This window comes from Ursus americanus, chromosome 7 (genome assembly GCF_024610735.1).
Source record: "Ursus americanus isolate L20-20 chromosome 7, mUrsAme1.1.p, whole genome shotgun sequence".
Taxonomy (NCBI): Eukaryota; Metazoa; Chordata; class Mammalia; order Carnivora; family Ursidae; genus Ursus; species Ursus americanus.
In genome coordinates, this window is record NC_142133.1 from 65,107,789 (window position 1) to 65,134,257 (window position 26,469).

The following is a 26,469-nucleotide window of genomic DNA, read 5'->3' on the forward strand; positions in this document are numbered from 1 at the left end:
GGATCATCTATGTTAACACTTTATATTTTGAGTGATCTTGAATTGAACTGGTGTCACATTATACTCTGAAGTTAACCTTTTAATTTCAAGGCAATGTTGCCTGGCTTGGGGGGTGGTCCCTTGAATCCCTTGGGACCTGCATGTCTCAGAGGTTCACAATTTCTCATGTTTGAAAAACACTTGCTTGAACTATCTTCTGCTGTTTTCTCCTTTCTCTCATGAGTGGTAACTGGAAAAGAGGCTTGTGAGAGACTAAGAGAAACAAAACTGTTTTAAAAATGACTAGCATTTGGGGCACCTGGGTGGCTCAGTCAGTTAAGCGTCTGCCTTCTGCTCAGGTCGTGATCCAAGGTCCTGCTGGGATCAAGCCCCTCGTTGGGCTCCCCGCTGAGCAGGGAGTCTGCTTCCCCCTCTCCTTCTGCCTGAGGCTCCCCTTGTTTGTGCTCTCCCTCTATCAAATAAATAAATAAATAAATATTTTAAAAAAATGACTACTATTTGTTTATCTTCAATGCTTGACAATTTGGGAGCTAAGAAAGTTCAAGCAATCTAGTGATTTTTTTAAATAAAGCGAAGGTGATACTGGGATACAGAATTGTGAATATATGTAGGGATTGCCAAATGCTTAGAGTCATTTTCTATGTACAACAAACCAATCCCATGCCTTTACCTCTTGTTGTTGAATAAGCTTGGTACATATTTTTAAGATTCTATCTATCTATCTATCTATCTATCTATCTATCTATCTATCTATCTAGAGAGTAGGGCAAGTGCATCTGTGTGAGCAGGGGAGAGGGGCCAAGGGAGAGAGAGAATTTCAAGCAAACTTCCCACTGAGCAAGGAGCCTCACTGAGGCTCTCACGACCCTGAAATAATGACCCTGAGATCATGACCTGAGCCAAAGTCAAGAGTCAGACGCTTAACCTACTGAGCCACACAGGCACCCCAGCTTACAACATATTTTAGAGACCTTTTTATCATTGGGCCAGCCCTTAAAGCACATCTTCAGGAGCTTCTTCTGTGACTGTTTGATTAGTCACATTTTTGAAGCTCGTAGCTTAAAGACTCAGGAAAATCAGTGTACTAATATAATGTTTTGGTTTTTTTTTTTTTTTTTTTTTTTTAGTTAAAAAAAATTTTTTTTTGCTTCCTATCAAAGCATGAAGTCTTTGTGTCCTTGGAAGCATATTTTATTGGTTTGGGGGAAATGGGAATGGATAAGGAGAGGATAATCTTAATATTCTTTGTCTCTTTTCCCATGTCTTTCCATGAGCCCCCTTACAATCTCCATCTCCCCTCTCTGAGACATCACCACCTTCCCTGTACCTTGCTTTTTCTTTTTCTTTCTTTCTTTTTTTTTTTTTTTAAGATTTTAAGTATTTATTTAACTGCGAGAGAGCACACACAGGGGAGCAGCAGAGGGAGAGGCAGAAGAAGGAGGCTCCTTGATCCCAGGACCTCATTATCTGAGCCGAAGGCAGATGCTTAATTGACTGAGCCACCCAGGTGCCCCAACCTTGTTTTCTCTTGAGTCATATTTTTTCCACTTTTTTCCTTGTCTATTATTCATTTTATTCCAGATCATCTATTTTTTGTAAAAATAATTTCAAAGAATTTAATGTCATTTGCATCCCATACTTAGCATGTGTACATAGACAATAAATGGTAGTATATTGTTGAATAATACAGCATTTATGCAAACTCAGCACTTTGTATTGAGCTCCTTTTATCCTTAAAGCAATTGGAAAAAGTAGATATTGTATGTCTATTTTCCATGAGGAACTGAGCCTGAGAAAGAATAACAACTTGTGAAAGAACACATTGGTTAATATATGTCAAAACTCATGTTTTTTCCACAATGTCACATTCCATTGTTAGGGGGAAATAAAAGAGGCTGAGTTATTTCATGTTCCTGTTATTTCATGTTCCTGTTACACTGCCCTAGAGATTTCATCTAGATTCATTAAGACGTACATCTCCTACAGCCTAACATCTTCTACCATCATAGCCTAACTTCAATCCAATGTTTTCAATGTTTAGATATCTGTCACCTTAAATGGAACCCACCATTTTCTGCCCAAACTAGCAAATACACACCCACCCACGCCACACCATTGTCTGTTAATTGCTCCACCAATTTTTGTCATTCAGGGTCAAAACCTTGGTGTTATTTATTCATTAAATGAAGATATTGAGCGCATACAAGGATTGTGCTAGGGATGCTGGGGTATACAATAGTTCAGTTTGATAGAGTTTTTGCTTTGTAAAGGCTTTGGGAAAGACAAACAAATAGGGAAACCAAACTAGTATATGGATATTAGAGGAGACTTCTTGGAGGATGACGAAGGTGGGCGGGTGTGGAGGTGTGTTTCATAGGTAAAAGGCATAGGAGGAGAGACCATGGCTTTGGAGGAAACAAAGATGTACTGTTGAAGCATTGAGTTGTAGTGGAAATGGAGAAAAAGTGGGAGAGGTATGTTAGAATTAGTTCAAGCATGAAGGGTCTGGTAAACTACGTTAAGGAATTTGGATTATCTGAATAGCAGGAGGAAGCATAATTAGTTTTGACTTTTAAAAGAATCAATCTGCTCATAGTTTGATTTCTCTTTTCCATTCCCTGAATCCAATCTGTTACTAAATCCTGTTGATTTCTTATTGTCTCATTTGTTCATCTCTATTCCCACTGCCAGCACTTAGTTCCAGCCCTTCCCATCTCATGCTTAGATTAAAAGCCCTTTAACCAGTTAGTCTCCACTTTCTTCCTCCAATATACAGTGCACACAAAGACTAGACCAACAGTTCTAAAATGCTACGCCAGGATAACAGTGAAGTCCAAGTCACCCACCTAGGCGCTTATGACCATCTCAACCCTATCTAATATTACTACTTAAAATCACTTTCCAACGATGCCAGCCAGCTTCCTCAAAAATCTTCCCAAATGCAGTTTACATTCTTTTCTCACCCCTGCAACCTCGTAACATTATTCTCCTCTCCCAGGCATAATGCACTTCTAGGGCATACTGAGGACGTCCAGCAACAGCTTGTCCTTCTCTCCTTTGATTTCTTCTCACCCAGCAGAGGCTGTGCCAAACATATCTGCATTGTATTAACTCGAATGATGTTACAGATTGAGGTTTTCATTTTCTTTTGTCAGAAAAGACTCTCTCATAAGGCCAGGCCAGGGACTTCGAGCGCTCCAAACAAATGCTTGTTAACTTTAATTAAGCCGAATCCGGCGGGTTTGCGGAGCCTGAGCGCGCAGTGGGGAGAGGGGCTGATACACTGGAGGATGGATCGGGAGCGCCGGGTCCCACACAAAAGAGCTTCGACAAACACGTGAGAGGCCGGGGAGAAGACCGAAGGCAGGGCGGGCTAGCCAGGGACAGCCGGGAGACAGATACGGGAGGCTAGCCTCTCGCGGGGCCGCGGGAGGCAAGCTGCGGCCGTTTGTAGGCGTGACCGCGCCAGTCTCGCGGGAGCGGCGGTTGGGCGGGCCGTTGTCCCCGCGGGCGGGGCGAGTTGCTAAGGAAATGACTGCCCGCAGCGCCGCGCCGTGCCGCGCCGCGCCGGCCGGGCGGGGTCTGGAGCGGCGCCGTTTCCGCTTCCGCTCCCTCTCTGCTCCTGTCCCGTTACCGCCTCCTGGCCGGCCTCGCGCCTTTCACCGGCACCTTGTGTCGGCCGTGCAGCCGGGCCCGCTCCTGCCACGCGCGCGCCCCCGGGGCTCCGGCTCCGGCACGGGTCGCGCCCCGCTCGCCTACCCCTGAGGCCGCCGGCCAGCCGCCGCCATGGGTGCCTACCTCTCCCAGCCCAACACGGTGAAGTGCTCCGGGGACGGGGTCGGCGCCTCGCGCCTGCCGCTGCCGTACGGCTTCTCCGCCATGCAGGGCTGGCGCGTCTCCATGGAGGTGAGGCGGGAGAGGCCCAGAGGCGGGCCGCTGCAGGGCGGGAACCTGACGGAGAAAGGGAGCGGGGGGATGGGGTCATCCCCGGGGAAGGGTCCGTATCAGGAGCCTGCAGCTGCGGCGGCAGTTTGACGGGCGGCAGCGAGAGTGGGCCGGGACCCGAGAGGGAACTGCTGGTGGTTGGGGACCGTGTGCCGGTGGCCAGTTTGGCGGCGAGAGCTCGGCCATGTGGGGAGAGGCACCTTCCGCCCACTGACCGCCCTCTCCCCGTGCCTTCGCGCCATCCTCTCCTGCCAGCCCAGCCCTCCAGGCTCATAAACGGTGTGAGGTGTAGTGTGGGAGTGAAGATGAAAAGAGGGACTATTTATTCATTTACTTTTGCGAGGACGAGGAGAATAGATGGGCATGACTACTTTTTTTTTCCCTTAAATATGTGCTGTGAGAGGCCTCTTTTTGGACGAGGAGTTTGACAGTGAAAGGAAGCCTGGGCAAGTAGTCTGTTCAAATACTTAAACACCTAGTTGCTTGGCTCTGGGCACCGAATGTGAATTTCAGAGGCTCGACCTGACCTCCAGGAATTGTCAGTCGTTTGTATTCTCTTCAGGGCCTTTTACGACCTTTGGAAAACTTCAGTTGTGTCGATCGGTATCATTCCTTTTTTATTATGCTTGATATTTTTTCCTCGGGATTTTTCTAAAACTTAATCCCTAATTGTCATTTGCCTGTGCTTGTTGTGGTTTATAGTTTCCTTGATTTGTAGTCTATTCCATCATAACCTATAAAGAACCGATGTTTCTAGAAAATTTCTTCTGGATAAAAGGGAAAGGTGGAAAATTTCTGGATAAAAAGAAGTAGAATTGGCCAAAATGGATGTTAAACTACAAGGGAGAACGGGAAAAACCATGCAGGAAGGAAAGGGAGAAAGACGTGTGTAAGACATGTCTTTGTGAAGAGTGTTGTGAGATCTAGGCAGAAGGGCCAAGGAAGTGCTCTAATTATTTATGGGATTAAGGGTTTATCTACTTACTAGGTGGGCTTCAGGTAACATCCTAATACTGTCTCCCTTGGAAATTTCTTCAAATCCCTCACTCCTCCCTGTGGTTAGCTCTGGAATGACAGTATAAACTTAAATGGTTTGTTCTCAGACTCAAATTTTATCCCCACAGCTGATTTTAAACAGTTCTGTCATTAGGTATAACATTTCAAGAATGAGGGGAATCCTATAATTCATCTCATCTAGTTTGGTTCCTGCATTTTATAGCTGGAAAATTGAGGCCCAGAAAGGTTAGGACACTTGTGCCTAGGTGGAAAGAATCTGTGGGATGAAGTTGTTCGAGACACTTACTGAACACTATTATCATAGTGTGTCAACCTGAAGTATAGCATTCATATTTCAGTGGGGTGCTCAGTACTGAGCTTACTGGGTGCTTGGTAAATGTAATTGTCTGAGTGTTAGAAATATCTGGATTTAGCTTCAAAAGAAAAACCTTAATGTAAGGCTGGGGTTTGGGTTAGTTGCTAGTTTGGAGAGTCCATTTCTGTGGCATTTTCCATTAATATTGTAAGATTTGAGGTGACTCTTTCATCTCACAGTAAGGCTTTTCCTTCAGGTTTCTCATTCCTTATTTTCTATTTTCTTCTTGCTGTGGTTTTTCCTAGGGCGTTTTTTTGTTTTTGTTTTTGGGTTTTGTTTGTTTGTTTGTACTCTTCTTTCTAGTTTTCTTTACTAACTGAGTTGCTTGGATATTTAGTTTTCCAAGTTGTTTGCCCAGTGATTCTGTTCTGTTTGTTTCTCTGCAGGGTATTTCCCTTTATTTTTGGTTTCTCCTTTGGTAATTAGAAAATGACGTTTTTTCATCAGCAGCTGTTTAGTTTGTAGAGATCTTGTTAGACTATTCCTTAGATCCTAATCTTCCTCCTGAGAGAGTTTGGGTTTTAAAATCTTCCTGTTATGCTGTTTCTCAATTTATCTTTGTTTGAATGGTTATCTTTAATCCTCTTGAAGTCCTTCTTGGGATCCTTTTCTGCTGCATCAGTACTTTTCCTTCTGGCTTTGTTTCTTTTCTCTCCGAAGTATAACAGAGTGTCTTTGCTATGGCAAGAAAATAACTGTGACCTGTAGGCTCTTGAGTGAATCTTACCTTTTCCGAAAGTGTACTCATCTGTTCCTCTTAACCTTTAGGGCTCAATCCCATGCATTTATTAATTCTGTTGACCTTATTTGCTTGGTCCTAATGGTTCCTCTGAGGTAAGTTTATGCAAATACACATTACAGAGGTTGCTAAAATCCTAATTGATGCATTCATTGATTCAGCCTTAGAGAGTACTATTTTACCCCTTCTCTTGAGGCAAGGATGGCAACTGTCAATAGCTGGCATTTTATACTTTCTGCCTCTCTCCAGCCCCTCTTGCTGTGGAACCAGGGTGTTTTGAGGAGGGGTAAACAAAATACCACAGTTGATGTTCCCTTCCCTTCTTCCTTCTCCATGGTTTGGAGGGACCCTCAAGCTGGTTGAGGTATGTATTTTGTGGGTTAACAGGTAGGTTGTTGGAAGGGTGCCTGAGAAATATATATGGAAAGGCTCTGAGTTTTTGGTGGCTAATGAGAAGTCCAATCTGAAAGTGGTTTTTGATGTAGTCTTAAAGGGACACGGGTACTTTTAGTTTTGGGTTATGAGGTTCTCTGGAAGTGACAAAACTGCTTTCTTTGGGGAGTTAGGTTTTTGTTTTTTTTTTAATTCTATGAATTATATTTGCCTTCTTTAAAAGGCAATATCAATACCAAGAGTATACTTTTGAGTAGGCTAGCTGTGTACTGCCATATAGAAGCTGGCTTATTAGTGGTCACAGAGGGTCATCTAGAATTGAATGTAGATAATGTTAAGCACAAAATTCTTAAGCTACCTACATGACAGTTTTAATCATTATATTAATGGAGCAAAATATAAAATGGGATACTACAAGCATTGTGTGGGGTTCCACTTAAGAGAGGGTATCTGAAGGCTGAAGAGCATTTATTGTCCGATCCTCAGATTAATGCCTCATCTCTACATCTTAAAGCACTTTTTACTTACTGAACCAGATCAGAATTCCTTTGTCTAGGATGCAGTTAAGCAACTTCTATAAAAGGGCATTCTTCTCATTTGATTAGCATGCAGTACCTATTCACAATTCAAAGATAGTATGAAATGATATCAAATGTATATCCATGAATATGGAGAAGTTGTTTTCTATTATACTATTCCTTTACAAGTTCCTAAGCAACTGGAAGTTAAAATCAAAATTTATTCCTTAAGATTTCAAGACTGTTTTACATAAATTATTTCTGTTGCCCAATCCTATAGCAGATGTTACTACTACTTCTCCACCCCGACCCTCTATTGGGTTATTATCTTCGAATTGTACTTTGAGTGGTAAGGTAAGGAACTGTACTTTGAATTTGAGTATAGAAGTTGAACAGATCTTATTAGTAATTCTTGCCATTGTAAGCTGTTTTTTAAAATTATGCTGTCTGAAAGCATAAATCTTTAGAACTGATCTTAGAGAGTCACTGATAAGTAATGACATGCTTTAAACTGAGTACTAATTTCAGTGGAATTGTTTTCTGTTTCCCTCAAAGATGGAGTCTGTCAACTTCTAATCATATATAGTACCTAAAAATGTATATACAGATTTCTTATTAAACAATTTTATTGAGATATAGTTCATATACTGTATCCATTTAAAGCATACATTTCAGTGGTTAATATATTGACAGAATTGTACAACGATCACCACTATCAATTTTAGAACAGTTTTATCACTCAAGAAGAAAACTTGTAACCATTACCGGTCACTTCCTATCTCCCTTCCCCTAACCCTCTGCAACCACTAATTTATATTATATCTCTATGGATTTACCTATTTTTAACATTTCATAAAAATGGAATTATAAAAATGTCACCTTTTATGTCTGTCTTCTTTTTTTTTTTCTAAAGATTTTATTTATTTATTTGACAGCGATAGAGACAGCCAGCGAGAGAGGGAACACAAGCAGGGGGAGTGGGAGAGGAAGAAGCAGGCTCACAGCAGAGGAGCCTGATGTGGGGTTCAATCGTACAACACCGGGACCACGCCCTGAGCCAAAGGCAGACGCTTAACCGCTGTGCCACCCAGGCGCCCCTGCCTTCTTTTACTAAACAATATTTCTTTTTTTTTTTTTTAAGATTTTATTTATTTATTTGAGAGAGAGAGAGAGCAAGCATGACGGGGGGGAGGGTAGGAGGAGGAGGAGAAGCAGATTCCCTGCTGAGCAGGGAGCCTGACATGGGGTTCAATCCCAGGACCCCAAGATCATGACCTGTGCCAAAGGCAGAGGCTTAACTGACTGAGCCACCCAGGTGCCCCTCTAAACAATATTTCTAAGAGTCATTCATGTTGTATCATGAATTCTTTTTTATGGCTGAATAATATTCCGTTTTATGGATATTTTGTTTATCCAAATGGATATTTAGGTTTCCACATTTTGGCCATGATGAATAATGATGCTAAAAACATAACATTTATAAATTTTTAAGTGGAAATAAGTTTTTATTTCTCTTGACTATATCATGGGAGTGGAATTGCTGGGTCATATAGTAACTCCATGTTTAACATTTTGAGGAGCTGCCTGTTTTCCAAAGTGGTCACACCATTTTGCATTCTTACCAGCAGTATATGAGGGTGTCAGTTTCTCTACAGCCTCCCTACACTTGTTATCTTTTTATTATAGCCATTTTAGTGGGTGTGAAATGGTATCTAATTGTGGTTTTGATTGTATTTCCCTGGTAGCTTATGATGTTTGAGCATCTTTTCTTGTGTTAGTTGCCTCTTACAGATCTTTGGGGAAATGTCTGTTTAGATCTTTTGTCTGTTAGTATTGGGTTGTCTTTTTTCTTGTCTTTTTATTGAGATGTAAGAGTTCTTTATATATTTTGGCTACAAGTCCTTTATCAGATATGATTTGCAAAATTCCCCTATTCTGTGGGGTGCCTTTTTGCTTTCTTGTTAGTGTCCTTTGAAGCATAAAAAAAAATTTTTTTTTTAAGATTTTATTTATTTATTCGACAGAGATAGAGACAGCCAGCGAGAGAGGGAACACAAGCAGGGGGAGTGGGTGAGGAAGAAGCAGGCTCATAGTGGAGGAGCCTGATGTGGGGCTCGATCCCAGAATGCCGGGATCACGCCCTGAGCCTAAGGCAGACGCTTAACCGCTATGCCACCCAGGCGCCCCGAAGCACAAAAATTTTTAATTTTGATGAAGTCCAGTTTCTCTATTAAAGAGTTTTATAGTTTTAGCTCTTATATCCATTGTGGGTTAATTTTTGTGAATGGTGTAAGGAAGAGATCCAATTTCATACTTTTGCATTTGGATATCTACTAGTTCCAGCACCACTTGTTAAAAAGCCTATTCTTTTCCCTCACTGAATTATCTTGGCATCGTTGTTAAGATCATTTGACTATAAATAATGAGGGTTTATTTCTGGACTCATTCCATTCCATTGATCTATATACTTATGGCTATGCCAGTACCGCAGTGTCTTGGTTACCATTAACTTTGTGGTAAGTTTTGAAGTTAGGAAGTGTGAGTTTTCCAACTTTGTTCTTTTTCTTATTTCTTCTTTTCTGGGTCCCTTGCATTTTCATATGAATTTAGGATCAGCTTGTCAATTTCTGTGCAAAGGGCACTTGGAATTTTGATAGGGATTGTGCTGAATCTGTAGATCCAGTTGAGTGTTGTGTTGCTATCTTTAACAACATTGAATCTGTAGTTTTCTTGTGATGTCTGTGGTTTTGGTATCAGGGTAATATTGGCCTCAGAATCAGTTGGGAAGTGTTGCTTCCTCTTCTATACATTGGAAAGATTTGTGAAGAATTGGTATTATTCTTTTAAAAATATTTGATAGAATTTACTAGTGAAACCATCTGAGGCTAGGCTTTCTTTGTGGGAGGTTTTGTGTGTGTGTGTGTGTGTGTATGTTTTAATTATTTTATGTTAAGTTATGGTAAAATATATATAACATAATGTACAGTTCAGTACTGTTAAGTACATTCACACTGTTGGGCGACCAATTGCCAGAACTATTTTCATCTTGCAAAACTGAAACTCTATACCAGTTAAACAGCTCCGCATTCCGCCTGCCCCCTGCCCCCTGCCCCCGGCCCCTGGCAACCATTCTACTTCCTGTTTCTATGAATTTGTCTACCCTAGGTACCTCATAGAAAGACACATTTGTCATTTTGTGACTGGCTTCTTTCACTTAGCATAATATCTTCAAGGTTCATCCATGTTGTAGCATGTGTCAGAATTTCTTTCCTTTTTAAGGCTGAATAGTATCCATTGTATGAATATACCACATTTTGTTTACGCATTCATCTGTTGATGGACACTTAGGTTGTTCTTTTTGTGTATTGTAGATAAAGTTGCTGTGAAACTTGGCAACTATGCAACATGCATATAAAAATATATCTTCAAGACTCTACTGCTAAGGCCGAGACTAAGGTGTCTGCTGAGGTCCCACTTTCTGGTTCATAGATGTCTGCCTTCTAGCTCTATCTTCAAGGCAAGGGAGCTCTTTGGGGTCTCTTTTATAAGGGCCTAATCTCATTCACGAGGGCTCCTCCTTCATGACCTAATTACCTCCCAAACACCCACATCCAAATAATACCATGTTGGGGATTACATTTCAACATACGAATTTTGGGAGACACAAAATATTCTGTAGCATTGAAATAATATATGCATATAATTTTAGAAGTCAGATAGTAATACACGACTCTTTAAAACCAAAAATATAGTTCCTTTCCCAACCACCTTTGAACTTTTTGTCTTGGTTTGTAAAAATTTGGATAAATTTATGTATGTAAATGTAAATGGTTGATCATCCGGTAACACAGGAACATTTGTGGATGTATTTATAACCCTAGGAGATGGAGATCAGGCAGGATAACCAGGATTTTGTTAATACAGATCTACTGGTTGCCTAGAAGATCAGAAGGTTCTGTATGATACGTGATTTTATGATACATAAGGCAAGGCCTTAGGGAGGGCCCTGACTCAGGTGACTTGTGTATTCTGAGTCATCTCCTTCAGACTGTCAGCTGTTATTATGTTATGATACATCTCTAGGTTTAGGGTAGGAAATGAAGGAGGTGGCATCCATAAGGTATTTGTCCTGAGGCAGCTGGGAACTCACCATCATGAACAAACATGGAAGTCCTACTATGTTGCAGAACATAGTTGTAGGCCCCAAAGCTGTAAAGAAATTTAAGACAGTCTTGGCTTTTGAGCTGGTTTACAATGTAGTTTTGGACCTAAGACTCTATTCCCCCATGGAATGCTGGATAGCAATACAAGATAGTATATGCTGAGTAAAGTATATGCTGAGTAACCATATTGAGAGACAGTAAATATTAAAAGAGTTTAGAGAGAGGAATGGTCATAGAGTATTGGTGTGATTGAGAAAGATCTCTTGGAGGTGGTGAGACTAACTGGACGTTAAGGAGAGAGTATAAATGGGGACAAAAGGAGAGGAAGAAAGTGGAAGGAGAAGAACGAGAAGGAAAAGAAGAAGAATATTGGAGGGAGGGATAGGAGGAAAGACTCTGAGGCATGCTTACTACTTTGGGGTGGTCACTGTCAAGAGTGGAGTTGTTTCTTTTGGGGAATGATATGAAAATTAAGAGATTAGGTTATAGAGATGGGTAGGAATGACGATTGAGTGCCTGTAAATTGTGCGGAATTAATCTTATATCCAGTAGAATCCATTGAAGCTTTTAGCAATAAAGTGTTATATTGGGAAGGATAATCTGGCATCTGAATGTATGTAGACTGGATTACAGGGGCACAGAGTAGAAGCAGGAAGGAGATAAAATGCTGTTAAGAGTAAGGTAATCCAGGAACAAAGTTATCAAGGAAAATTTAGTAGGACTTGGTGATTGGATGGTGGAAGAGAGCCAGGAAGTCAAGGTGGAGTGGTATTAAGTGTTGCCTGGGAAAGTTAAGATTCCATGAACAGAAATAAGACCTACAGGGGAAGTTCTGATTTTTTGAAGACTGCTGAGTTTCTAGTTACATATTTTAAGTTTGAAGTGAAGGGACATCCTATAGAAACAGGCAATTGGAACTTCACAGAACCCAAGAGAACTTTCAAGAAAGCTGACATGGTTTTCACTATTTAATTATGTATAGTATTTGGGAAAAAAGAAGCCTGCAGAAATGGCTATTTGGGTTGCCATTTGCTTATTGCCTGCTCTGTGAAGTAAGATCTTGAAGGAAAAGGTTTTGAGATTAAAAGTTTAAGAGGAAATATAAATCTAAAAAGAGAGGAGATAATTTTAACCAGTTTCCAATAAATGGTTTAATACAGACTTTGTTGAATGAAAAGAAGAAAGGAGAAACAGTGCTTTGGAGGCAGAAGTGAAGGAGAGGTTAGGTAAAGCTGTAGAGAAATTTTGAGGTAGAATAGAGATGATGAGGTAGTTCTTGAAATCTGACCTTGATCTAAGTAAAGCAAGAGGTTAGCTCATCTGCTAAGAGTGAAAGAAGAGCATTGAGAACTTGAACAGTATGGGAAAGGTTTGTGACTGACTGTGGTTAATATATTTAAGCATCAATGCAGAACACGTGAAAAAAATGCTGAATGGAATTAGGGTGTACAGTCAACACGATTTCATGACATTTTATGACTAGCAGTGCTTATTGGCTCTGATTCAGGGGTAAAGAAAGCAGTTGGTCGGGTTATACAAGGTTGGATGAGTTTTTCTAGATTGCTAAGAGACAGTGTTGAAATACTTGGCTCTGGCTCAGAAAGGTCAGAGAGAAAGAAAAGCAAGGGTAAAGGTAGGGAGGCTCTGAACGAAGATGCAAAGGGGAAAACTAAAGTGCTTAGAGAAGGTAGAACAGTTCCAAGTGATAAAATAGATCCAGAGCCTTACCAGGAAGTGGAAGAGAAGGTATGTGGAGTAGTTCTAGGAACTGAGGCCTCGAGATGTAAGATGAATCTTTATGGTAGGCATTCCTCTTTGAGAATAAGGATAGAGAAAGAAAGTGTGAGGTAGGTGCTGAATTTCAGAACAGAATATATATTGTTAAATTCCAGCTTAAAAGGAATTTTACATTTTTTGCAACTATTGTATCACAATAGTTCTGTGATGATAAGGGTAAGTAAGGTAGCTATTCTTATTCCATGTTATAGGAGAGAAAATGGAGGCACACCAAGAGATAGCTGGCCAGAAATCCTGCAGGATATCATAGCATGGCCACTTGAGGACAGTTCATAGATTTGTTTTGTCATCATTATCGTTCAAACTGGAACAGTATGGCATATTGTACAAAAATTTTTAAAGTAAAAAAATAGAAAATAATTGTTACCCAAGTCTTAACTCTCCACCCAGTTTGATATGTGTTGTGGTCTTCCAGACTTCTAGCATATACATACAGGTGCATTTTATTTTTTTCTCCTTTTATCACTTAGTATATTGTGAACCCATTTCCAAACGAACACATTCATTTAAAAAAAAAATTTTTTTTTTTAAAGATTTTATTTATTTGACAGAGACAGCCAGCGAGAGAGGGAACACAAGCAGGGGGAGTGGGAGAGGAAGAAGCAGGCTCCTAGCACAGGAGCCTGATGTGGGGCTCGATCCCAGAACGCTGGGATCACGCCCTGAGCCAAAGGCAGACGCTTAATGACTGCGCCACCCAGGCACCCCTAAAAATATTTTTTAAAAGATTTTATTTATTTATTTGAGGGGGTGGAGTATGAACTAGGGGGAGAGGGAGAAACAAATTCCCCACTGAGCAGGGAGCCTCGATCCCAGGACCCTGAGATCATGACCTGAGCTGAAGGCAGATGCTTAACTGACTGAGCCATCCAGGCACCCCCCACATATTCATTTCTGATAGCTACATTCTATTGGAGGGATGTACCACTTGTAATCTAATTTCTTCATGGAAATGTGGATGTTCATAATTGTTTTTTATTATAAATAATGGTATAGTAAACATTCTTATACGTATCCTTGTACCCTTGTCTTATTACTTCCATAAAATAAACTTTTGAAAGTCTAATACTAGATCAGAGGGCATGCACATTTGAAATTTTGATACATATTATCAAATTGTGCTCCAGGAAGGCTATACTAATTTATATTCTTGTTGGTCAGGATATGAGAATGTGTTTTTACTTCACTCTTATTACCATTGGTTACTGTTCATCTTTTTCATTATTCTAATTTGCACAAAAGCGTATTTCCTTGTTTTTAATGTTCGTTCCTTTAATTGCTATTTTTTCATATGTTCGTATGAAGCTAGATCTGCTTCAGCTTCACATGCTTTTTGTGAGGACAGATGAGGAAGTCAAAAAAGATGATTTGAATAGAGGTATGGGTTCAAAAGAGCTGGTACAGCTGTGATTTAGAGTGGCATTGCAGGACAGAGAATGATGGTCTTGTTCCACTGGGAAGGAGCGGACAAGAAGACTGCTCTTCCCTCCCCTATCAAAAAGTGGAATTAGTTAGACCGATTTCTCAAATTTTAGTGATACATTGAGTCTTTTAAAAATATTTAATTTACTTTGGAAATAGCTAAACATTCCCATGGCTCATCTCTCTCCCATCCGTCTGAACCCTCCTGCTCCCCACACAGTTAACTGCTTTTCTTTAGTTTTCTGTGTATCCATGTAGTATTTCAGTATGAAAAGACAAATATCTATTCCTATGCTCCCTCTTCTTACACAAAAGCAGCTTACTAAATATATCATTCTGTACTTTGCTTTCCTTCTGCACTTTGCTTTCCTTATTTAACAGAATATCTTGGAGCTCTTCCATGGATTTTTTTTTTCTTTTTAAGGAAAACAATACTTGTGGAGCTCCAGAATTCACTAAAACAATTTTAATTTAATGTTACTTAAATGAGTACAAACATAGAATTGGGCATAAATTCCATGCCAACAAACCACACTACAAAATCAACAGAATTAAAGTCAACATTAATATGACACAACTGTTTTGCTGATACTAATTAGATACAGCAAGACTTAGGTAGTGACTGCTGAGGTATAGTTTCTTATGGCTTTAGCAAGCTTGTACCACACTGTATCCCAGGCCGACTCAGTTCTCCCACCACTTTTCTGTAATCCAGTTGAGTCCTCTGTTCTACCTTTCCTTTATTCCATAGCACTATCATCTTTCTATAGGAGTTATATCATCATGCTATATGATTTAACTATTTACTGTGTTTATTGTGTATATCCCTCATGAGGATGTAAGTTTTTTATGAAGCGCAGGTCTTCATTTTATTCACTGATACATCCCAAACACCCAGAACTGATCCTGGAACATAATGGATACTCAGATATTTGTTGAAGGAATAACAAATGAAATCTTAGGCACATTAGAGTCTGAGAACCACTGGTGGAGGATGCTGAGGGAATAGATAGTCATAAAGGCAGGCATTTTGGTGCAGAGAGAGGAGAGGTAGGTCCGGTAGGGTCTAACTGACCCTGGCTTAGAGGGAAGGGAGGCCAGTGTGGCTGGTGGTGGAGTGATTGGAAGAGGAAGAAGATGACCTCTGGTCTGTGGTGGTGCTCTCCAGGTCCTGGGGATGAGGCTCAGAGGCGATCGTTGACAACTTTATTACGTAGGCCATTGAGGGCTCTCCATGACAGCCCATTAGATTCTGGGACACTTTCTCCTGGAATCAACTAGAGGGAAATACAAAATAGTTATTTTTCCATTCTCTCATTTACTACCTTAAGATAGCTTTTATTTTCTAGATTGTATAATGAAGGCATAGTCTTACTACAGGGACAACAGAAGGACCCCTGCACTGATTTCCTAAGTATTGATACAGCTAGAAAAGTTTAAATGCCTGAAAGAGGAAGGAGAACCATTAACTTACACAAGGATAATCTATCAGCGTAAATAGCTGATCATATTCTTTTTGTTTGTAGAAAGTATCTGAAAGGGAGGTGGGGTTGTGTTCCAAGGTAGGGCAGAGTAAGCTGTAGCACACTCTCACCTAGGTTCAGCACCAGAATAATGGCATAGCCTGGAATATTTGTTTGGGGTGGCAAAGTTTTATTATTAGAAGAATTGGATCAAGCCCAGCCTTCCAACCACAATGTTGCTGCAGCAGGACCATTGCAGACTTCTCTTCATGTGTGCTGATGCCATGATCGATGAATGATATCTTATTTCCAGCTGGGGGTAGGAGGTGGGAAGGCTGATTACATGGGGCATTGTAAATTCCAGTTAACAAATACTAAACACAGTGTAACTTAATAACATTATTTGTTGGGAAGATTCTTTTGTAAATATATCCTCTCCCTACCTGAGGGTAACTTATTGAGTGAATTAAACTTTGAGAGAAGAGGGGAATAATTTGTTTAGATGGTGCTTTGGGGAAGTGGCGGTATAAGGGTATATAGTTCTGCAAATTTTAGTGCTTTCACTTAGGCTGTTTTAGGATTCTCCTAGAAACTTGTCAGGTTGGTAATGCCCTCAGGTCTCTTTTTGCTATCTTCCCTAACATTTTCTTCCTTGAAGTTCACTGATTTATAGAATGGGTCTGGAAGTGACTTTAAAGATCCTTTATTCTGGTTCTTCCCATAGTTGCCACAAATCCAAAAGGTCAGGTCTAGAGTTCCAACAGCCAAACATTCTGCCATCTGGACTGAGATCTCCTAGGCTGAGGCTGCTAGACTGCAGAGGTAGTGACCTGATTCATCTCTCTCCCTTCCACCCTCCCCCCCTTCCTTTCCGCCCCTACTTCCCTCCCTTGGCCCCTTTCCTTTATCCCTCCCCTGTACTTCTTTTCTTATTTTATCATCCCATTTTCCTTTCTTATTTCTAGGCCATGTAGGTCAGCCAGGGAAGGGTTAGTGAGTTTAAGGCGTGAAGGCGGTCCTCACGACCTGAGGTGCACAAGGAAGAACATCCTTTGACGTTGAGAAATGCTAATTATGCTCTCTTTTTCCTAGGATGCTCACAACTGTATTCCTGAGTTGGACAGTGAGACAGCCATGTTTTCTGTCTATGATGGACATGGAGGTAACTTTAGCAGATCATATTGGTGACATTCTTGAACTCCAGTTCCAGACTTTAGGGGGCAAGAACACGTCCTTTGTTCTTTTCCTTTCCAAGGTTCTGGTCCTAAGATATCATTTCCTTCCCGCTGCTGTTTTTCTCTATTCTGCCATTCTACCTTCCTAACAGGATATTGTATTGGTTTATAATCTCACCAGGCCTTGTTTTAATCCAAAAAGCCTCTTCCTATATTAGAATTTATTTTTTTTCCACTGGGAACTATGTATAAGGTGAGAAAAGACAAAAGGTATATTAATAAAGCCCTGAGAGAGTTGATGGTGAAATCCATTTTCTGGATCAGAACTTCCTAAACAATTATCTTTCAGATAGGTTTCGGTTGTATAAGATAGTCATTTCCTCGACCCTTGGGGTTCACTCCAGTATGGCATGTAAATGTTATATCGCTTTATATGTGGGAAGCAGTGCTCTGGATGACCTTACCTTTCTTCTAGGGGAGGAAGTTGCCTTGTACTGTGCCAAATATCTTCCTGATATCATCAAAGATCAGAAGGCTTACAAAGAAGGCAAGCTACAAAAGGTCTGTCTTTTCATAGTGCTCCTCCTCTACTTCTGTAGGCTTTCCCTTGTTTCCCAGTCCTTGGCTTTTCCTTTCTTGTTGCCAGTAAGCTGCGGCTTATCGCATTTCTTAGAGAACTCTGTTCCCACTTGGACCTTCTGAGAGCTGCTTCATTGTTCTCAGGTCTCTGAACTGTTTTTTATTTATATGTGAGCATCTCCTTGTATGGTGGGTCGCACTGTAATTTGCATGCCATCTTTGTACCCAGGTTGCATGTAGTCAATTCACTTTGTACCCACTGTACTTTTTTCTACACTTGCCTCATACTATTTGGCTTATATACAGGCATTAGAAGATGCCTTCTTGGCTATCGATGCCAAACTGACCACTGAGGAAGTCATCAAGGAGCTGGCACAGATTGCAGGGCGACCCACTGAGGATGAGGATGAAAAAGAAAAAGTAGCTGATGAAGATGATGGTGAGCGTGGCATCCCTTGTTTGAGAGGAAATCAGCATTTTAAAGAATTCTTCTTTAATATTGTGTCAATTCTTAGAGAGGATGACTTTTTAGGGACTTGGGGAGTCCTCACATTAAAGAACCCTATGTCCTCCTATACTACATTTGAGGTTATGAAAGGAGAAAGCATTAACCTTTGTACCTAATGTCCATAGTTGTAAGCATTTTTATATACATTATCTTTTGTCATTGTGATGGGGTCTCTCTGGTTCCTGTTAATGTTTATGTGACCTTTTTTTAAAGACTTGGAACTGTCATTAGCGTCAGCAGCCAGACATTAAGCCTGGGCTATAGGCCTAAAACTAGTACTGTGGGCTTCTGCAGTCCTCAGCCATAATGAGGTTTCCAACTTATCAATCAAAAATGAGAGGTGATAAAAGAACTACAGTAACTAGTGTTTCTTTGACTAAGAATAGGGTGAAAGACAAAGACCAAAGGAAGTCTATGCAGGCAAATGTTTCTTGAGAAGGAAGCAAAGGGGTGTTCTGAGACTTGATAGGAAACTTGATAGGAGCCTTCGGAGTGGGCGGTGGTGGGGAAGTTGAAACTCAGCCTGCAAGCATTGTGGAAGTGGGAATGGGGGCTGATCCCGTGAAGAGTCTGGGGTGGGGGTGCTGATTCAGCCTCTTCCCCGCAGTGGACAATGAGGAGGCTGCACTGCTGCACGAAGAGGCCACCATGACTATTGAAGAGCTGCTGACACGCTACGGGCAGAACTGTCACAAGGGTGCTCCCCACAGCAAATCTGGAGCTGGGACAGGCGAGGAACCAGGGTCCCAGGGCCTCAACGGGGAGGCAGGACCTGAGGACCCATCTAGGGAAACTTCTTCAGAGGAAAATGGCCCCACAGCCAAGGCCCACACAGGCCTTTCCTCCAACTCAGAACGTGGGACTGAGGCAGGCCAAGGTGGTGAGCCTGGCACTCCCACTGGTGAGGCTGGGCCTTCCTGCTCTTCAGCCTCTGACAAGCTGCCTCGAGTTGCTAAGTCCAAGTTCTTTGAGGACAGTGAGGATGAGTCAGATGAGGCAGAGGAGGAAGAGGAAGACAGTGAGGTAAGGGCCTGTGGGAGCAGACAGCTGCTGAATCTACAGAGGGCTTGTTTGGTCATCACGCATAGCTGTTGGCTCTTTTCCTTCTATTTTTTTTTTATTTTGAATTTTAAGTAATTTCTACACCCAACGTGGAGCTTAAACTCATGACTCTGAGATCAAGAGTCGCATGCTGTCCCGACTGAGCTGGCCAGCTACCCCACCTTCTCCTATTCTTAGATCAGCCTCCAAGACTACTACATTCCAAGATTTTCTTGAATTCATTGTTTCCACCAACATAGGAACCATTACCTTTGAACCTCTTCCTTTGTTGGTACTATAACAAATAGATCTAGTTCTGGCCTTTCAGAGTTTGTCTCCCAGAGAGAGAACAAGAAGGTGGTGGTTGTTATTTTGGATATTTGGGTATTTCCTTCCCTGGCCCACTTATTTTCTGGCTATGTTACCTGGAGGGTGCTTTTGGCTGAGAGCCCTGGCCTTTTGTAGGACTTTCTACTCATGTCTGCTGACCCCAACTCAGGATATTAGTTACACCCATCTAGCCCTCTTCCCTCTCTAGATTTTTCTATCATGATCATATAGTTGTATCTTTCATTGCTCTCAGAATCTGTGTTCAGTCAGGGCCTCTTGGTTCTGAGTATGAGTTGGGGGGAGGGGGGCAGGGGGTCATCCCAGTCTCAGCAGCCTGGGATCATCCCTCTGGCAGGAATGCAGTGAGGAAGAGGATGGCTACAGCAGCGAAGAGGCAGAGAATGAGGAAGATGAGGATGACACTGAGGAGGCTGAAGAGGATGAGGAAGAAGAAGAGATGATGGTGCCAGGCATGGAAGGCAAGGAGGAGGTATGTAGGGAAGGGGAGCAGCAAGTCTGGAAAAGCCAAGAGGCAGATGGGATTCCCTGATTGTGATTTGGGGATGGGGAATCTCCTTGCTGCCTTAGTACTAAAGTCCTGGTTATGGGGGCATTTATGCTACAAGGGGAACTAGGTCTTTAGGGTACAGTTAGCTCAGAATAGAGAGCATGCTCTAGTCTTTGGAAAGATTAAATCCATGCCCCTCTTGTTTGTTAAAGCTCTCTTGGTGGTCCCAGTGAGAGGAGAAAGCATAAGCAAATGGTCAGGGGAGCACCAGTGAGGAGCTTGTGTCCAGAAGCTCCCATGATGCTCCCTTTCTTCCTCTTAAGCCTGGCTCTGACAGTGGTACAACTGCGGTGGTGGCTCTGATACGAGGGAAGCAGTTGATTGTAGCCAATGCAGGAGACTCTCGTTGTGTGGTGTCCGAGGCTGGCAAAGCTTTGGACATGTCCTATGACCACAAACCGGAGGATGAAGTGGAGCTAGCACGCATCAAGAATGCTGGTGGCAAGGTCACCATGGATGGGCGAGTCAACGGGGGCCTCAACCTCTCCAGAGCCATTGGTAAGAGCCAGGAAAATGTGGGAAGACTTCTGGGGTCTTATCCTCTCTTCCAGACTACCTGGTAGCAGACTTTAATCTTAGTAGGGCCTTGTACCTTTTTCCAAGTCCTTTGGTATCTATGACCTTTGTTTGTAAAATGTCTCCATGAGATAGGTAAGATAGCTTTCATTTTTGGGTGATTAAAAAAGACAGGTTAGCGACCTACCTAAGGTTTAGCAACCTGAAGATAGGGCTGAAACAAGAAAAACTAGAACTCAGTTTTCCATTCACTTAGACTATGGAACTTTGTAAGGAAGGGAAATGAATGGCAAGGCTTGACCAGCCTCGAGCACAAGTCTTCGGGGAGTGCTTAAACTACTCATCAACGAACCATTCCTTTACTTCAGGAGACCACTTCTACAAGAGAAATAAGAACTTGCCACCTGAGGAACAGATGATTTCAGCCCTTCCTGACATCAAGGTGCTGACTCTCACTGACGACCACGAATTCATGGTTATTGCCTGTGATGGCATATGGTGAGCACCAGCGGAATCCCCTAAAATTCCCTCTTTTATGCAGCATTACTTTTCTTGTAGGGCTCTGAGCTGGTTTGACTGTTGCATCCCTCTAATGGCTGCATTTAGCACTTTCCTCAAACTGCTCTAGGATTAGAGCCTAGGCAGACATCTTGGAGTCAAAACCCCCAAGCCTAAGGCAGAGTGAAGGACAGTCTCCGTAGGTGTTTACGTTGGCCCTGGGGGCTATCACCTCTCTCTGCACTCCTCTGTTCTGCCTTGGTGGGACTAAAGAAGAGTGTATTGTTTTTGATCCCAGGAATGTTATGAGCAGCCAGGAAGTTATAGACTTTATTCAATCAAAAATCAGCCAGCGTGATGAAAATGGGGAGCTTCGGTTATTGTCATCCATCGTGGAAGAGGTGAGTGCCTGGGTAGAGGAGAGAGGGAGTCTGGTTTGCATAGCCAAGGTTTTGTCTTTTGACCTGAGCTAAGACCAGAGCTGGGAAGTATCATTAATTACTGACAGATGCCAAACCTGACTAGAAAGTTCCATTTTCCTTCATTTCCCTGACTTACTCTCATGCCTTATGCGTTAGCAAGTGGCCTGTTCTGTGACGTCTGTTGCCTGTTTCCCTTCTACCACCCTGGCTCAGCAGGGTCAGCCCTCTGCCGGGAGTTTAGGTTCCTAAGGAGGTGTTCAAACCCTGATGCTGAGCTACCTGCCTTGTCCCTTTTGTAGCTGCTGGATCAGTGCCTGGCACCAGACACTTCTGGGGATGGTACAGGGTGTGACAACATGACCTGCATCATCATTTGCTTCAAGCCCCGAAACACAGCAGAGCTTCAGCCAGAGAGTGGCAAGCGGAAACTGGAGGAGGTGCTCTCTTCTGAAGGGGCTGAAGAAAATGGCAACAGTGACAATAAGAAGAAGGCCAAGCGGGACTAATGGTTGTCCAGACCCCTGCTCACCTAGACTGTTTTCTGAGCCCTCTGGACCTGAGACTGAGTTTTGTCTTTTTCCTTTAGCCTTAGCAGTGGTTATGAGGTGTGCAGGGGGAGCTGGGTGGCTTTACTCAGCCCATTCCAAAGAGGGCTCTCCCTCCACACAGCAGCCTGGGAGCCTCTGCTGTCTTCCCCAGCCTCCTTGCTCCTTGGGGCTCATCACCGGTTCTGTGCCTGTGCTCTGTTGTGTTGGAGGGAAGACTGGCGGTTCTGGTTTTTACTCTGTGAACTTTATTTAAGGACATTCTTTTTTATTGGCGGCTTCATGGCCCCCAGCCGCTTGCACCCGCTCTCTGTTGTACACTTTCAATCAACACTTTTTCAGACTAAAGGCCAAAACCTAATTGTGCCAATGGTGTCCTTTTTTCAATAATGCTGTCCTGTCCAGCCCACCCAGAATTCCCCAGCCCCAGACTCCACCTCCTTGGTGGCGTCCACCAAGCCCCTCAGCGCGCTTGAGTGCCTGTGGGGGGGGGGGGGCGGGGGGGCAGTCAGAGGGGGCAGAGGTATTGCAGTTCTCTGAGCTGCTGGGCAGGCTGGCCTAGCGTCGTGGCTCATCCTCACCCCCTTCTGGAATCAGGAATAGTTTCCTAGTTCTCCAGGTAGGGTAAGGACCAGCTGGGCGGCTCTTAAGACTGAAAGTGGGGCCAGGGCTTCTCTGCCCTCTTCACCCGCCTGGTTTCTGTCTGATCTGTGATTGGCTCGCCCGCTTCCTTTCGTCATAATCACTTCCTGGTCACGCTGTGGACGTTTTCGCCGCTCTGCTTTCCACGGACTACGCGTCCCGTGTGGCTCTGCGGCAGCGGAAGCGGAAGCGAGGACGGAGGTACCAGCTGGTCTCCGTAGGGGGGAGTAGGGGGCTCCATGAATGGACGCGGCGGCGGCGGCGGGAGCGGCCTGAGCTGGGCGCCGGGGCCAGGGCCGGGGGCTGCCCGGGGCCCGCGCCGCTGCATGGAGGCGGCCCGCGGGCCCTGAGAGGAAGGGCGGGCGGGCAGGCGGGATTGGGAGGGGCGGGGCCGGGCGGCCGCAGGCCGGAGGCGCGTCGGGCTGGAGCCGGTCACGATGCCCCGAAGGAAGCAGAGCCACCCGCAGCCCGTGAAATGCGAGGGGGTCAAAGGTCAGGGGTCAGGGGCCGCGAGGGGGGAGGAGCGGGGGTGGGGTCAGAGGAGTGGGTTCAGGTCGGGGTGGAGGGGGACTCCTGAGGGATGGGGTGGGCGATCTGGACTCCTAGCTTCCTACCGAGGTACTAAGGGAACTCGAGAGGGTCTGTGAGTTCGGGAAGTACGGGCTGCGACGGCTAGCTCCCGGGGTGCGGATGATGGGTACGGTTCCTGAGGGAGAATCTACAAGCCCCCTCCCCTCTTCAGTGGATACCGAAGACTCCCTCGACGAAGGACCCGGGGCCCTGGTATTGGAGAGTGATTTGCTACTAGGCCAGGATCTGGAGTTTGAGGAGGAAGAGGAAGAGGAGGAGGAGGAAGGTGACGGCAACAGCGACCAGCTCATGGGCTTCGAGAGAGACTCTGAAGGTGGGTTTGAGGGACTTGACCTGATCAAGGATTAGTGGCCGCTGGAACCTCACCACTTCAGGAGGCGGGTTAGGATTTAGTGCCAGTGAGCAAAACACGAAACAGTGCCACAACCTGGGGATGATTAATTTAGATTTGAGCTAGATTTTTTCACTTGCCTAATGGTTCAATGAGCTCCATCACTTTGTTGAGATGAAGTTCTGGGTCCTGGTCCAGAGGTGGTATGAATAGGACAGTGGATGAATCACATGGAGCAACCGGTTAAAAGTTAATGCCCTTTCAGTAACCTTGTCCTCCTGCCTAGCATATTCCTTATGTGAAGTTTTAGGTTTGGGGAAACAACTTCTTATTCAAATTAAGTTATGCCTAATCTAACTCCTTTTAACCTGCAGCATAAACCCTTTCCTATTGAGGTTTTGGTCTCTACCCCCAGGTATTCTTGCACATTCCTTTTCCCTGTCAATCTTAACATCACCCCATTCTAATTTGCTGCACCACCTACCCACTTATGCCACCTATGCGAAGGATGCTTTTGAAAATCATTGAGGGAATTCATGTAAAAGAAAATCCATCTTTTAGGCACATTGCTTTCACTTTAGTCCAGATTTTGCCTCTCTTGACATAGTTTTTATTTTATAATCAGCTCTGTACAAAAAAGGACCTTACTAATGTAGAGCTTAGAATAAGGTCTCAGGCCTTTGCCTTGTGTATTTTTACTTTACTTTCTTATCCCAAGAATCAGCAAATTACATTATTGATTCATTTCAGCCTGTGGTCCAAAGTGAGCCTTTGATCTTTTTCTGTGCAGTGGAATTAGGTACAGCTGTCATCACTAGGTTAGTACAGTCTCAGAAGCAGGTAATTCATAATGAATTTTTTAGGATCACTGAAGTGAAGGGTGGGGCCAAACAAGGGGCGGGGAGTTTGGAGCCTGGTCCTACCCCATGCTGATGTCTCTTCTCATGTCTGTCTTACCAGGAGACTCTCTGGGGGCCAGGCCTGGGCTTCCCTACGGGCTGAGTGATGACGAGTCTGGGGGCGGCCGGCCACTAAGTGCCGAGAGTGAAGTTGAGGAACCAGCCAGGGGTCCAGGGGAGGCCAGGGGTGAGAGGCCAGGCCCAGCCTGCCAGCTGTGTGGGGGGCCGACAGGTGAGGGGCCGTGTTGTGGGGCAGGAGGGCCGGGTGGGGGGCCCCCGCTGCCCCCACGGCTACTATACTCATGCCGCCTCTGCGCCTTCGTGTCCCACTACTCGAGCCACCTGAAGCGGCACATGCAGACACACAGCGGGGAGAAGCCGTTCCGCTGTGGCCGCTGCCCCTACGCCTCAGCCCAGCTCGTCAACCTGACACGACATACCCGCACCCACACTGGCGAGAAGCCCTACCGCTGTCCCCACTGCCCCTTTGCCTGCAGCAGCCTGGGCAACCTGAGGCGGCATCAGCGCACCCACACGGGGCCCCCCACTCCTCCCTGCCCGACCTGTGGCTTCCGCTGCTGTGCTCCACGTCCCACCCGGCCTCCCAGTCCCACAGAGCAGGAGGGGGCAGTGCCCCGACGACCTGAAGGTAAAAAGCCAGAAACCAAAAGAACCTGGGACATGGGTGGGTGGCCCTAGGGATACTTGGATTCATAGCTCAGGTCTCATTGTCCCCACAGATGCTCTGCTGCTTCCAGATTTGAGCCTCCATGTGCCACCAGGTGGTGCCAGTTTCCTGCCAGACTGTGGGCAGCTTCGGGGTGAAGGGGAGGGCCTCTGTGGGACTGGATCAGAACCACTGCCAGAGCTGCTATTCCCTTGGACCTGCCGGAACTGTGGACAAGAGCTGGAGGAGGGGGAGGGTAGTCGGCTGGGAGCTGCCATGTGTGGGCGCTGCATGCGAGGAGAGGCTGGAGGGGGTGCCAGTGGGGGGCCGCAGGGCCCCAGTGACAAAGGCTTTGCCTGTAGCCTCTGCCCCTTCGCCACTCACTATCCCAACCACCTGGCCCGGCATATGAAGACGCACAGTGGCGAGAAGCCCTTTCGTTGTGCCCGCTGTCCCTATGCCTCTGCTCATCTGGATAACCTGAAACGGCACCAGCGCGTCCACACAGGAGAGAAGCCCTACAAGTGCCCCCTCTGCCCCTATGCCTGTGGCAACCTGGCCAACCTCAAGCGTCACGGTCGCATCCACTCTGGGGACAAACCTTTTCGGTGTAGCCTTTGCAACTACAGCTGCAATCAGAGCATGAACCTCAAACGCCACATGCTGCGGCACACAGGCGAGAAGCCCTTCCGCTGTGCCACCTGCGCCTACACCACAGGCCACTGGGACAACTACAAACGCCACCAGAAGGTGCATGGCCATGGTGGGGCAGGAGGGCCTGGCCTCTCTGCCTCTGAGGGCTGGGCCCCGCCTCACAGCCCCTCCTCTGTGTTGAGCTCTCGGGGTCCGACAGCTTTGAGTGCCGCTGGCAGCCGGGCTCTCCATACGGACTCGCCCTGAACTAGGTCCTCCTCCCTCAGGGCCCTATGGATTAGCCCTGCCTCTCCTGTACGTTTTATACAGATGGACCAGAAGCCACCTTCTACTTTCTCCCCCGCTGGCCAGGGGCTCCACAGACTAACCTAGGCACTATATGGACCAGCCCAAACCCCATGGGCGAGGGGCCCATATGGACTAGGGGGCCTTGCCTTGACTGATGCACTTCATGAGCTCAGTGAGAAGGGCCCTGTATTCACCTCCACTGCTCCCCGGGGCAGTAGAGAAACCGGCTGGGGGACTGCCCAGCCTCCCACCTGTTTATTTAACTTATTTCAGTGCTTTATAATAAAGGAAACACTAACAAAGCCATGTCTGTGCTGAGTTGGCAGTGGCAAGCCCAGCTCCACCTCACCCTTAGCACAGCAGGCTGTGCCATGATGGGGGGGGGGCAGCGGCAGTGAAAGGG

At 44.7% G+C, this 26,469-nt stretch overlaps 2 protein-coding genes across 3 annotated transcripts; both read left to right on the forward strand.

The window, feature by feature from the left end:
• The first annotated feature begins 3,598 nt into the window (after positions 1-3,598).
• On the forward strand, positions 3,599-22,360 carry PPM1G (protein phosphatase, Mg2+/Mn2+ dependent 1G). The gene is made up of 10 exons (XM_045809193.2): positions 3,599-3,906; positions 16,905-16,974; positions 17,463-17,548; positions 17,873-18,005; positions 18,682-19,097; positions 19,801-19,935; positions 20,277-20,511; positions 20,898-21,027; positions 21,326-21,428; positions 21,749-22,360. The coding sequence occupies exons 1-10, from the start codon at positions 3,787-3,789 to the stop codon at positions 21,953-21,955; spliced, it is 1,635 nt and encodes a 544-aa protein (XP_045665149.1). The 5' UTR covers positions 3,599-3,786; the 3' UTR covers positions 21,956-22,360.
• A 320-nt stretch (positions 22,361-22,680) lies between these two features.
• On the forward strand, positions 22,681-26,368 carry ZNF513 (zinc finger protein 513). Of its 2 annotated transcripts, none has more exons than XM_045809195.2 (4): positions 22,681-22,837; positions 23,379-23,540; positions 24,519-25,106; positions 25,198-26,368. In XM_045809195.2, exons 2-4 carry the CDS (start codon positions 23,516-23,518, stop codon positions 26,022-26,024), a joined length of 1,440 nt encoding a protein of 479 aa, XP_045665151.1. In that variant the 5' UTR covers positions 22,681-22,837; positions 23,379-23,515; the 3' UTR covers positions 26,025-26,368. The 2 variants fall into 2 exon arrangements, with proteins under 2 accessions (XP_045665151.1, XP_045665150.1); XM_045809194.2 differs by lacking the exon at positions 22,681-22,837 and adding an exon at positions 22,938-23,128.
• Positions 26,369-26,469: the final 101 nt, after the last annotated feature.